The sequence below is a fragment of the Spermophilus citellus genome (assembly GCF_964194105.1).
Source record: "Spermophilus citellus genome assembly, chromosome: 3".
NCBI lineage: Eukaryota > Metazoa > Chordata > Mammalia > Rodentia > Sciuridae > Spermophilus > Spermophilus citellus.
Genome location: NC_138184.1, coordinates 366352 through 379170, shown reverse-complemented (window position 1 = coordinate 379170; position 12819 = coordinate 366352). Strand labels below are relative to the sequence as shown.

The following is a 12819-nucleotide window of genomic DNA, read 5'->3' as shown; positions in this document are numbered from 1 at the left end:
CTCCAACCCCGCGGCGCCGGCGAAACTGAGGCCCGGGGCGGCGAGTGGCCCAAGGTCAGGCGGCTCTAGGCTTTGGAGGCGCGCCCAGACCTCACCTCAGAGGGGAAACTGAGGCTCCCGAGATGGAAGGACGTGCCCAAGGTCACCAAGCCCAGCCTGTGGGCCGGGGCCTCTGCGCGCGAGCGCGACCTCGGGGACGCTCTTCCCAGCGCCTCAGGCTCACCTCTGTATGGAGGTGATACTGGTCCCAGAGACACAGCCGCCCCCGCGCTGGTGCCAGCCTCTATCCTTTCCTTAGGTGGAGATTTCCTTAATAAAAGATTGCTTGTAAAGGCCACCAAAACCCTGGCTCTGTCGCCTGTGGGCACTGGACAAAGCCCCTTGAACGTGCGTGGGGAGCTCCCTGCAGAGTTGTGATCAGTTTGGGGGGGCTGGCAGACCTACGCTCATCCCTTCTCCTGTGTCAGTTTGTGAGAAACCGAGGTAGAGTCCTGCAGGAAGAGGTCAATCGAGCCATCTGAGGGTGAGGTCTACCCTAATCCCAAATGGTGCTCTGGAGCTGGGGTGGCTCCCATGAGTCTGGTGGGTTTAGTTCGCCCTTGCTTTCCCCCAGAGGGGAAGCCCCTTCGGCAGGCCCCAGCCGGCTCTCCGAGGTCACGTGGGGCCTGGCCCTAGTTCCCCACTCTGCCCCAGCTCCACTAGAGAGTGGGGGAGACAGCAATGAGACGGAGGAGTTGGGTGAGGAGAATGGAGAGAGAGAGAGGAAAGCAACCCCTAAGGAAGGGAGGGTTTGGAAATGGTAGGGGCTCTGCTGCCTGGGACCCTCTTAGATGCCCTTGGACCTCCTGAACCCTCCTACCTCCAACCCTCCTGGACCCTCTGGATTTTGTGATGTTCCTGGCTTGATGTCACATTGGACAGTGACACTGCATGCCTTCCTCCCTCTGGGACATTGAGGCCAGGAGGGTGGAGATGTGTCCTGTCAGGTCCACAGCAGGTGTACATGAAAGCCCGGTCCCCACTGCTTATCTCTTCTGACAGTGGGTGTGCTGAGCCCCCTCTCAACCCTGCCAGGCTACCCAGACCTGAGGACCCCCATGTCACCCCCAAGAGGCCAGCAGTGCCAGGCTGCAGGCTGCCCCAGGCAGATGCGTGTTCTGGCTGAAGGGGGCTCTTTTATGTGCACCCTGGGAAGATGTCAGGCTGGGCAGGTTGCCAGAGCCTGGGCTTGCCGCTGTGCATGCAGAGGAGGCTGGCCTGGCTGCCAGGGGGCCACCGTGCCTGGCAGTGGATGAGGCTGAGGGACCCCACTCCTGCCCATGATTCACCAAGGATTCTGGGACTTGGGGGCCCCACCCCTTCCTGAGCCTGGGGTCCTGGTCACTAGGTCCTGGCAACTCCTCCCCACCCATGGCCCCCACCCTAGGCTGGGCATCAGCAGCAAATTCCAGGACAGCCGAAGCTTTCCACACCTACACTGACCTCCTGCCCAGGGCAGAGAACTCTGCATTTACCTATTTATTTAAGGAATACTCATTAAGCACTTGACCCTGGGACTGAGATTCAGAGTGGGGCCCATGGCCAGGCAGAGGAGACACAGTAAACACCAGGAATGCAAGCTTTCAAAGTCTCCTGTTGTCCACTGGCAGAAACTCGAGCCAGCGGGTCGCGCACAGGGTATCCAGGAAAGCCTGAAGCAGAGGAACAGTGCCAGCAGGCAAAGGCCCCGAGGCTAGACGAGCTTGGATGAGGAGCAGGGAGCCCTAGGACCTAGGAGCCACACTGACCCCTGTGGAGTTCACACTGCCTGCTGCCGTGAACCCCCTGGCTCCCCATTGCCTTTGGGAGAAAACTCCATGCCCCCGTTTCTGGCACTGGTGTTCCCACCACTGGAGGCAGGCCTCCTCCCCGCCGAGCCTCCAGGGCCTCTGCCCTGCGGCTCTTGGCTTCCCTCTGCTGCCCCCTTCACAGCACTTCAGAACCCCACCCACAGGTCCAGGCCTGAGGCTGGATGGAAGCTCAGAGGCCTTTTGAGTAGGTTCTGCCCAGGGCTAGGCTGTGGCTCAGCAGTGGAGCCCCCGCCTAGCATGGGGATCCATCCACAGGACCACAGAAAGATGAATACAGGGATTGTGTCCACCCACAACTAAGAAACCATTAAAAATCAAGGAAAGGGTTATGACCAGAGAGTTGGGATCTGGCCAGGAAACCCACCCTGCAATCTGCCCATGACCAAGCCTCTGCCTGGCTGGACTGGGCCCAGGTTTACCATGGGGGAAGGCAGGTCTGGGAAGGGCCACACCTAGGTCTCAGCCACATCCACAGCTCTGAGGGCGGGTGACGGATGTGGCTGGCTGCAGCACCCCAGTCTGTTTCCCCAGTGTCTACACAGGAGGGGCTCTGGCGCTGTCCACCTGGCACTTGCTCAGGTTTTCTGTCCTGCAAGGTAAGGGAGACCAATGTCTGGGGACCCCCTCCTCCGGCCAGTTCTGCTTCAGGGCTCCTGACCCCTCAACTGTGCCCGCCACAGCAGGTGGCCCCAGGCCCCTTCCTTGACAGGCTGGGAGGCATCATCCCATCCAGGCCTCCGTGCTCCAAGGCGTCAAGATGGTAGGAACCCAGCAGGGGCTGGGAGGGCAGTGGGTAAGCACAGGAGGGGCCGGAGGAGCCAGCAGCGGTCAGCCTGGAGCAGGAGCTGCCCGCCAGCTGCCAGCCCCAGTGGAATCCAGCCCCATGAATGAGCCCTTGTCTGTGCAAGGCCGCCCGGCCCTGCCCCTCTGCCCACTGGGGGCTGGGACTCCTGGGACCCTGCAGCCATTTCCGGAAGGTTCCAAGCGTGCAGTTCGTTTGGTGCTGTGGCTTCCCCACTTCACCCCGGGGAAACTGGAAAGCTTCACAGTGCTGCAGCCACACCTAGTAATGGCCTGGTGCTGGCCAGGACTGGCAGAACGTCTGCTGGGCAGCACACACGGAGCACATGGACACAAGGGCCCTGGCCAGCGGGCCCACCCTCAGCTCTATGCACTCCCCCAGGATCTGTGGACGCTCACAGGCTCACTGAGCCAGTCTGGTGTAGAAGGGACAGTACCTGGCCCCCAGTGAAACAGCCCCAAGGAGGAGGGCTGAGCTGGGCATTGTCCCCAGGTGGGGGCGCACCAGCCTAGGCACACCACAGTCACCAGTGCCCCAAGTGGGCACCCCTGTGCACAAGTACCAGGTTCTGCCTGGGACTCCAGGCCTCAGGTAAAGATTCAGGTGGGTCCAGCCCTAGATGTGTGCAGGCCCGCCACCAGCTGACCCTCTGGGTGAGGCACTCTTGTGCTCTGGCAGGTCTGGTTGGTGTGTGGCCCTCTGGTGGTAGTGGAAGGAAGGACCGGGTGCATCCCAGGGCACCCTGGGCTCTAGGGCCCATCCTAGGGCTGCCCATTTACCCCGGGAACGGGCCATGGGCCAGTTTTCCTGTTTCTCTGAACCTACCCCAACCCCTGGGAGATGCCAGTTTTCTGACTGACCAGGCTCCTGCTTCTCTGGGAACCTGAGTAGGGTGTTGCCCGTGCTGGCCCAGCTGAAGGGCGGAGCTGTGCTCTGGGTCCCAGCCAGGCACGGATCTCCCCAGAACTGCGCACCGGCCTGCTGTGGCAGGCAACCCCTTCTTTTCTAAAGCTTTGTAGCTGTAGATGGACAGAATGCCTTTATCTTGTTCATCTTTAGGTGGTGTGAAGGGTCAAACCCAGTGTCCCCAACACATTCCAGGAAAGTGCTCTGCCATTGGGCTCCGGTTCCAGCCCAGGCACCCCTTCTTGAGGTCAGGGCCCCCTCCCTGTGGGTACTGTCCTTGGCAGCCTTGACTTATGTGTGAGGCAGAAGGCAGAACACACCCTGGCCTTTTCCTTGAGTGGGTCTAAGTTGCCCAGGCTGGCCCCAAACTTGCGATCCTCCTGCCTCAGTTTCCTGAGGTAGGAATGCACCCAGCAAGGCTCCTTTTCTGGGTGGGAGCACATTCAGGTGCCGTGGACTTGTGCAGGAACTGGCAGGCAGACTGCACCACAGGGAGCGGGAGGGAGGCCCAGGTCACCCCTGAACACAGTGCTGCCCCCTCCTAGACCACACGGGCCTCACTCACTGTGCAGATGGCACCAGGCTCAGAGCACTTAGAGGAGACAGCAAGAGGGCTGTCCAGAGCAGCCATCAGCAGGAAACCTGCACACTGTTTTATTTTTGTGGTTATGGGGACTGGACCCAGGGGCTTCACCACCGAGCTGCACCTCCAGACCTTTTGATTCTCAATTTTGAGATGAGGCCTCAATAAGTTGCTGAGACAGGTACAACCATGGCCCAGCTCCCCAGGTTGACCTGGCTTCTGGGTTGTTCTGCCCACACTCTCAGTACCTGGAGACTTGCAGCCCGACTACCTGCCCTGATAACTGAGCTGCCCATAGGCCTCCCTCACCTGTGACCCCTGCTCGATGCCCTGGGTTCCACCCACAGGCTCCTGTCACCTGCAGTCATCACAGCCAAGGTGAGCACGAGGCGGGGTGGGGTCAGTCTTTATTGTAGGGTTCCCACTGAGCCCAACACCGGAAAGGGTGCTGCTATCCTCGGCTGGAGCTGGGGAGTTCTGGAGTCCCATCCTCTGGCACACAGACATTGGGAGGGGGTCGGGGTCACTTGGGAGCAGTGAAGGGGTCTCTGTGCAGGTGAGTGGGTAGGTGGGTAGGCCCCCTCCACCATCAAGAGGTCTGAGCTGCCACTGAGCCACAGACCTGCAACCTTCATGAAGAAATCTCCACAAAGCCCGGGGCAAACACAGAGCACTGGCCTCAGACAGGCAGGAGACTGGACCGGGGGCTAGGGAGGTCCACCCACCCACCCACACGCCCAGGCATGGCCAGGGAGAGGCGGACACTCCAGGGCTCCAGTGACATGTTTAAATGGTGAACACCTAACAGAAAGCTAGGCACGGAACCTACTGCGTTCCAACTAAACAGGGGCACGCTGCAATCTGTGCCGGCCGGGCTCGCTCTGGCCGTGGGCTCAGAGGTGAGCATCTGGGATCTTGCAAACACGGGGGTGGACTCCTGCTGGAGGCAGAGACGCAGACACGGGGCTCCAGCACACGGCTCCAGTCCTGGGGCGCCTGGAGAGGCAGGGGTCCCTCAAATACCAGCCCCGCCCTCACCCTGGGAGGTCCCTGGGGGTCCCAGGGTCGGTGTGCACCTGCTCAGGTGGCGTTCCTCTGGCGGACATTCTTGCCCTTGTCATTCACGTGGTGACTGCTGCTCTTCCTGGGGAAACAGGGCAGGGCCTCAGCCCATGGGGCCTGGCTGGAGACCGAGCACTCCCCAGCCCAGCCCTTCTCAGAGCAGCACCCTGACTGCCTGGGAGGCACCCACCAAGGACCCAGGGAGGTCTGGGTACACACCTTGGAGCCCCCAACACTCCCCCAGTGAGCCAGGACTTACAGCGGTGCCGCGCCTGCGTCGTCATCTGTAGGCACAGCCACATGGGAGAGAGGAGACAGGCATCAGGAGAGGTCTGCACAGCACACCTGCAGCTTCCCTCGGGGCTCACCAGAGGGGCCAGCCACCCAGGGTCCCTCCCAGGCAGTGGCCGTGCAAGAAAGCTGGCACTCCTCACCTTGGCCAAGCACCTCAAAAGCACTGTGGCCTTGGCCTGGCCCGCACCCCAGCTAAGGACAGCTGCACAGCCGAGGCCCCTGTGGCAAGCATGCAGGCCCACACCTGGGGTAGGGTGTGCAGGGGCCACTCCCAGTGCCAGGAGAAGCCCAGGGCCGCTGCCAGGTGGCCATCAGGGCGCCCGAGGCTACGCCATGCAGTCAAAGGCTCACCAGAGCCAAGATCCTCGAGCCCCCCAGCGGTCAGAGGCACCACTTACCATGGAGGATGCCAGCTTGAGGCCGAGGGAGGAGAGAGGGGCAGTGAGGTGTGGCAGACCCCGCCCTCCCCAGGAGCTCCCCGACCCCCAGGCTCCTGGGGCTGCAGCTCACCATCCAGGGGCTCATCTGGCTTCCGCCGCTTCTCGTAGATGAAGATGATGGTGACAAGCACCAGCACCTCGGCCACGATGCCCAGGAAGGGCCAGAGGGCGGCCAGGCGGCTGCGCACCCGCAGGGTGATCTCGGCCTTCTCTTCACCCTCCAGGCTGGTGCCATTGCACACATAGGTGCCAGGGTCGGTACCCATGTCCAGGTCCTTGATACGCAGCTCCGACTTGGCTTCTGAAGAACTCACGTAGAATTTGCTCTGGGAGCCGTTGGTGATGACCTAGGGGGAACCTTGTCAGACTGGAGGGAGAGCTCTGGGTTCCCACCTGTGGTCCTGCAGCCCTGGGTCCCAGTTTGGGCCCTCACCTGGTAATGGGAGTTGACCATCTTGTACCAGGCCCAGTTGGTGACGGGCGGGTAAGACTCTGACTTACAGACCAGAGTGACTGCTTCCCCCTCATTGGCATGCTCAGACTTCTTTGCAGCCTTGATATGGGGAGGCCCTGGAGAGAACAAGGAGAGTCCGACACCCAGGCCCTGCAGAACTGTTCCTGGGCTCCTGACCCTGCTAACCCCCCCCAACCGAGCCCCCCCCAGAAGGGCATGGCAGACTACCCCGGCCCAGGCCCCATGCAGGGTGCCCTCTGCCGAGCACTTACCACTCACTGTGATCTCAGCCCTGCCCATGGGCTCAGGGAGGAAGACACAGAAGTACCTGCCAGAGCTGTCCTCCATGTTCACCCTGCAATTAGGTAGGAGTGAGTTTGGTCTTCATGGCCAGGCAGGCCTGCCCCCAGGAACTGGGGCCTTAGGGTGCCTGTGGCTCACAGAGGGTTGTCCTAGTCAAGACTGTGTGCAGTGACCCGCCAGGGAGGCCCTCGGGGGGGACGCAGACCAGAGGCAGTCAGGGACCCACTTAATGAGCCTGCTGTAGCTGCCAGCCCTGCCTGCACCCATGGCCCGTCCGCCCCAGTAAGCCTGACACAAAAGGCCCAATTAGGGTAATGCCCAGCCATGGGGCAGGCAGAGAGGGCCCCAAAGAGCACCCTGAGGACACAGTGGCATCTGTATCCCCAGTGTTGGGGTGGTCGGCCTGCACTGCCCCACACCTCCGAGGACACTCTGGGATCCCGGACCCTCTGGGCACAGGATTGCTGGCAGCAGCCCCTCACTCACTCAAACACTGTCTGCAGGTCAGGCAGGACGTCCTCTTTCAGCACCTTGTCACCCTTCACCCACTGGTGGCCAGTGACCTGGGTGGTGCTGTGATTCAAGGCACAGGTGAGACGCATCTTAGAACCAATGTCCTCCACAGTTGTCACGATGGTGCCCGCTAGGAAGCCAAGTAAGCTGGTCAGCACACGACGCAAGGACCGTACAAGCCACCAGTGTCCTCACTGCAGACCAAGGCCACTGCCCGATCCAAGGAGCCTCTCCTGCTGCTGCAGCACTGACCTGAGGCACCTCTGCGGGCATCTGACTAGCTGAGCCGATGATATCCCCAAACCCCCAACAAAGGCCTAGCCTTCGCAAATGAGGGAAGCACGGCTGTCCAGGGCACCTGCCCCGCTCTGGGGCACTGCTGGGACCCTCACCCCAGCAGAGCAGACCTCCTAGCTGGCTGCGACACACCCTTCAGGAATCGAACCTGAAAGCATCTAGAACTAGAAGTTGAGAAGCCCCCAGAGGTTCTGAAGTCCCGCTCCTGGGCTGAGCACGGCTGTGTGGACGCTCAGTGTGGCCATGCAGTGGCAGGCCCCGACCCACTGGTCAGACGCACAAGGGAGACGGGCCAGCCAGGGTGCAGGGGGCCGGGCAGGCACTGGAGAGCAGGGCAGGCAGACGGATGGGACAAAACAGGGTGCAGAGACCACAGGGCAAAGGGCAGGCCTCCCTACTCCTGCAGGCCACCCCAGGCCCACCGAGCAGCAAGCCCACCGTCACCATAGAGTCCTGGGTCCAGGGAGGAAAGGCCTTGGTGGGGAGTGGGACGGAGAGCTGGGTGGGGGGCATCTGGATGCTACGGAGCAGGACCCAGGAGCCGGGTGGCACAAAAGGAAAACTGAGGCAGGCACCCCGGCCACTCACGTTCGAGGACCACCACGCTCGCCTGGGCACGGACCCACTTGACCCTGGGTGCCCGGGTCAGGTGGTTGCGGTCGGGGTCGTTGCTGGCCCGGCACTCGTAGGTGCCTGCATCCTCCGTGGTAAGCTTCTCGATGGACACGCTGCTGGCCGCATGCTGGCGGTAGGTGGCGTGGATGTGGACGCGGTCCAGCCGAGCGCCATCCCAGAGCTGGGAGCAGGTGTCATTGGGACCGTTCCCTTCAAACCACCACTGGATCTCGGGGACGGGGCTGCCCACAGCCTGGCAGTGCAGTTCCACACGGCCCCCCGCCCACCCCTCTTGGGACAGTGGAGACTTGATGAAGCCAGCTATGGGGAGAGGGTGAGTGCCGCTATTACTATGAGGGAGGAGAATCGAGGGCAAAGGTCAGCGCTGGCTGGGACATCCACATCACAAGCCTGGATGCACAGCGGCCAGGGCCTTCTGCAGTGAGCCCTGCTTCCCTCCAGCTTGTGCAGAGGAGCTGGGCACAGCTGGGTGGAGAAGAGGGTACCTGAGGCCCCAGGACACCCGAGGCCCTAGAGCCACTGGGGCTCAGCCTGGCACGTGCCCACCTGGGCCAGGTCCTCACCGGAGACAGCACAACGGTGAGGCCACAGATAGCTTCAAACTAGACCCGAGACTGGGAAGCCAGAGGCTGTGACTGAGGCCTGTCAGAACCCTTCTTATGGCCCTCCTAATGGGGTCCCACAGGCAGCACCCCACTTCAGCCTGGTACCCTCCATGGAGAACACCTGCACTACAGAGCCTCCCAAGCGTGCACAGGTCCCCTGCCCCTACACTCTGTTTGGCCTGCAGCGGGAGGCAGGCACTCCTTCCCCAGGACACACTCAGGATCTCTGCGGGGCAACCATGAGAAGAGCCCGCCTGGTGGAGGGCGCGGGGCTCAGGACCAGCCACGCTGGCAGGAAGGGGCCTCAGTCCCCACCACTGGTCACCTGCAGGTTCTTTCTCTGAAAAGGGACAAAGGGTCTCAGAACTGTCGAGTGGCAGAGGACACAGATGCAGGCTCTGATACTGCCTAGGGCAAGACTTCTGCAGATGCACAGGCAGGTTTGGGCCCAGGCTCCCGGGGCAGGAGAGATCACAGGCCCCCAGGCTAGAGGCCCTCTGCTCTGGAGCAAGGCAGGCACCTGCCCCACAGCTCCAGGGACTGGGCAAGATGCCTGTCCACCTGAGTGGTTTCAAGGCCCGCAGGGCAGTAGATGCAGAGTCAGCAACTGTTGGCACTGCCTTTATTGTGAAAAGATCACCTCCAGGTAACCTACATTTAGTGGGAGATGAGATTTCCCTGATTGCAAAACTAGCAGCTTGCGGCAGAGTGGGAGCAGTGAGTCAGGGCAGGAAACTCTGCCTTCCTACCTGCGGGCACGGTGTTCCTGGGCCTGGGACTGCTTCAGGGCTCAACCTTCCTTCACCAAGGGCTTCAGGGCAGTGGCTCCCAAGCTACCACCTGGGCTCTTGAGCCTTACTCTTCCCTACCCGAGCCCCACCTCTCCACCAGGGGCTGTGGAGGTCTGCAGGCCTGGGCCTGGCTGCCTGGTCTCTGGGGACACCTGGGCCTGAGAGTCAGGCAGGGAACCAGAGGGAACCAGAACATCTGCCCTGAGGGGCCTCTCTGCGTGTCTCTTGGGAAATGAAGCCAGGGTTCGTGCACAGTCCTGTCCACATTCCCTCCAAGTGGCCTCAGACACAAGGACAGTGCACCCTATGGCTGCCTTTCACTGGGCAGAGCTTTGGGGGTGATGCCAGCACCCAAGAGAGAAGCCAAGGGGAGCTTCTGTTCCTCCACTACCCACCTGGAGAGGGCAGGTCTGGATCCTGCCATGTGATCTGCCACCCACTCCAGCACTCACCTTCATCTAAAAACAGCCACCCTCTCCCTGCCCACTTGCAATCGGGCAGGGCATAAGGCCAGGCCACTGCAGGGTAAGACCGTATATGGTAGAGGTCCCCTCCCAGAGAGCACAGAGTGACGGCCCACGCCCAGCTTCCCTCCTCCCCCACAGCAGAGCTGCCAGGACTGGGGAAAAGGTGCTGGGAGGCTGGCTGTGGGCATCAGATGGCTAGAAGTGCCAGCTTCTGAGGAGCAGGCTGGCCAGGAAAAGCTAGCATGGTCACTCAGAGGAAACGGGTAGAACCCCCAGCACCACAAAATGTAGGAGCATCCACTCTGTGCTGGGGGGTGCTCTGCACCCTGACCTCAGGCTCTGAGTCCCTTCAAGTGAGATAAGCAAGCACAGACACAGCCCAGGTGTCCCTGCAACCTCCCACACCACAGAGACGGCCGGGGCACAGCAGCTCCCTGGGCCACTCAGGGGAGAGCAGGGGGGTCTGCCAGCTGTTCAGCTTTCTGCTGGCATAAACCTGCTTAGGCTCTGGGCAAGGCGAAGGTCCTCTACGCTGCAGAGCACTGAACCCAATCCAGGCGGGGCCGGTGGGACTTCAGCCCCTCCCCACCGCAGTTTTATCTTCTGCATTCACCTTGTGGGGGCGCCTATCTGTATCACCCAGAGAGCCAGCCTCACCGTGGGACTAAGGCTTTTGCCTGGGAGGAGGCCAATAAAGGGCCTTTTTGATTACAGACAAGGAAAGGCTAAAGTGGGTCAGAAGCACTGGTGAAGCTTCTGCTACTGGCAGCCCCCTTCCTGGCCCTATCCAATGCCCTGTCATCCACTGCTCAGGCACTGCTGCCTGGCTACAGCCCTGACCCCCTGGCAGCAGACCTTGGGTTTTGCCTTCATATCCTGTGCCATGGATTTTACTCTAGTACCAAACAGGGGTCTCAAAAAAAAAGGAAGAAAATTCCCCCCATGAAGCAAGAATGCTGTCTTGCTCTTCTGGAAAATACCCCTTGGCCCTCTTCCCAGAAGGCCCCCGTGTGCAGCACTGAGCACCAATGGCCACCAAGTCTACCAAAACAGCACTTTCTGCTTTAACCGGGGAGGCTGAGGCCATGTCCCTGCTGCCTTGAACACCTGACTCCCCTCCTAGGCTCCATTTGCCCACTTGTCAAGGAGGAAATGGACTAGACACCATCTCACTCTACCTCAGGTCAGACAGCATTTGAGAAGGCAGTACAACCGGACTCAGGGAGCATGCATGTGTGCCAGACGGAGACAGGGTCCAAATCCCACCAAGAATGATAATTCCTCCAGGCCTAGAGCCGACAGTTCCAGGGCCATTCCTTGCACGTGGTCCCAGCTTCCAGCTGAGCACAATAGCTATTTTCCAGATGAGCGCCAAGGTCCCAGTAGCACAGGTCACAGAGGTGCCAGGGCTGGATGAATACCCAGGCAGGAGGGGCCACCATGGATGTGCCCCACAGGGTCCAATCTGTGGACATGGGTTGGGCAGGCACTGGACCAGCCTGAAGCCCTGATTCCAGTCCAGAGGGGCTCCTCAAAAGCCCTGAGTTGCGGGGCAGGGTTGTGGCTCAGCAGTAGAGAGCCTGCCACACAGGCAAGACCCTGGGTTCAATCCTCAGCACCACGTAAAAATAAGTAAGTGAAACAAAGGTATTGTGTCCAACTACAACTAAAAAATAAATATAAAACAAACAAAAAACCCTGAGTTGGGTCTCCCTTCCCTGGCCAAAGGCCAGGGCAGGTGGCCACCACCAGTGCCTCTGAGGCCCTCTTCCAGGACTAATCCAGCACCTCCAGAATGTGGTGAGAGGTGTTGCACCCACACATCCAGGCAGGGATACTGGGGAGAGCCCTAAAGGCACTGTTACCCCCAGGAACTTCCCAGGGTCTTTTCCTGCTTCCCAGCACCAGCAGGATCAGGGGCTTCTCATCTTGGCAGCACCCCTCCATTTTGTCCCCCTTTTGTGGAGGCTCCCTGAGGCACGAGGCATCCCTTAGCCCAGGGCCCCCAAACCTCGCGATGTCACCCCTGAGCGCCGCTGTCCCTAGGGGTGCGGACCCCCAGATGGAACCCTCCTTCACTCCATCTCCCCCAAATCCTGGGTTGCGGCCCCGGGGTTACTGTCCCGCGAGGATTTCCCGCAGCACTTTTCCACCCCCACCCACGGGGCCCAGGACCCCCCAGAATACCCCCTCCACTCCCATTCCCCGAAGGACCCCCTGAGAACCCCCAAGGTCACCCCCGGCGGGGGCCACTCCACTCTCGTCCCCCAAGGTCCCCCTCAAACCTGGGACATCGCCCGAGGCGCGGCAGTATCGCGAGAAACCCCAGGGTCACCTCTCCACCCGGTCCTCGGGGAGGGGACTCCAGGCGGCGTCCCTCCTCCAGTCCCAGCCCCTCCACACCTCCCGGGGACCGCGACCCGCCTGCTCCTCACCCGCCGCGGAGGCGCCCTGAGCGCCCAGCAGCGCCAAGCCCAGCACCACCAGCACCGCCGCCATGTCGCCCGTCGTCCCGCTCCCGACCCGGCCCTGGCGCTATAAGTAGAGCGGGGGGGGGGGGGAAGCTGCGGGCGCGCGCACGCAAGTGGCGTCACAGGGCGGGGCACGCCGGACGCCACGCCCTGCGCACGCGCGCACACGCACGTATACCGGAGCCAGCCGGCTGGCACCAGCTACGGAAGCCTGGCAGGCGGCAGCACGTGACCCTGGGGGGCCACCCCTGCGACTTGGAGGTGGGGCGGGGCTCCTGGGCTTCGGCTGCGTTGTTTACTTATTTATTTCCGGTACTGGGGATTGAGCCCCGGGGTGCTCCACCA

At 61.5% G+C, this 12819-nt stretch overlaps 1 protein-coding gene across 3 annotated transcripts; it reads right to left on the bottom strand.

Moving 5' to 3' along the window:
• Positions 1–4531: 4531 nt before the first annotated feature.
• Positions 4532–12562, bottom strand: BSG (basigin (Ok blood group)). 3 transcript variants are annotated; one of them, XM_081285484.1, is made up of 9 exons: positions 12439–12552; positions 8093–8440; positions 7181–7337; positions 6664–6746; positions 6371–6507; positions 6008–6284; positions 5463–5487; positions 5218–5285; positions 4532–5137 (listed from the first exon to the last, which is right to left on the bottom strand). In XM_081285484.1, the coding sequence occupies exons 1-8, from the start codon at positions 12500–12502 to the stop codon at positions 5222–5224; spliced, it is 1155 nt and encodes a 384-aa protein (XP_081141610.1). In that variant the 5' UTR covers positions 12503–12552; the 3' UTR covers positions 4532–5137; positions 5218–5221. The 3 variants fall into 3 exon arrangements, with proteins under 3 accessions (XP_081141610.1, XP_081141611.1, XP_081141612.1); XM_081285485.1 differs by having other exon boundaries at positions 4532–5078; XM_081285486.1 differs by lacking the exon at positions 8093–8440 and having other exon boundaries at positions 12439–12562.
• Between the last annotated feature and the right edge of the window lie 257 nt (positions 12563–12819).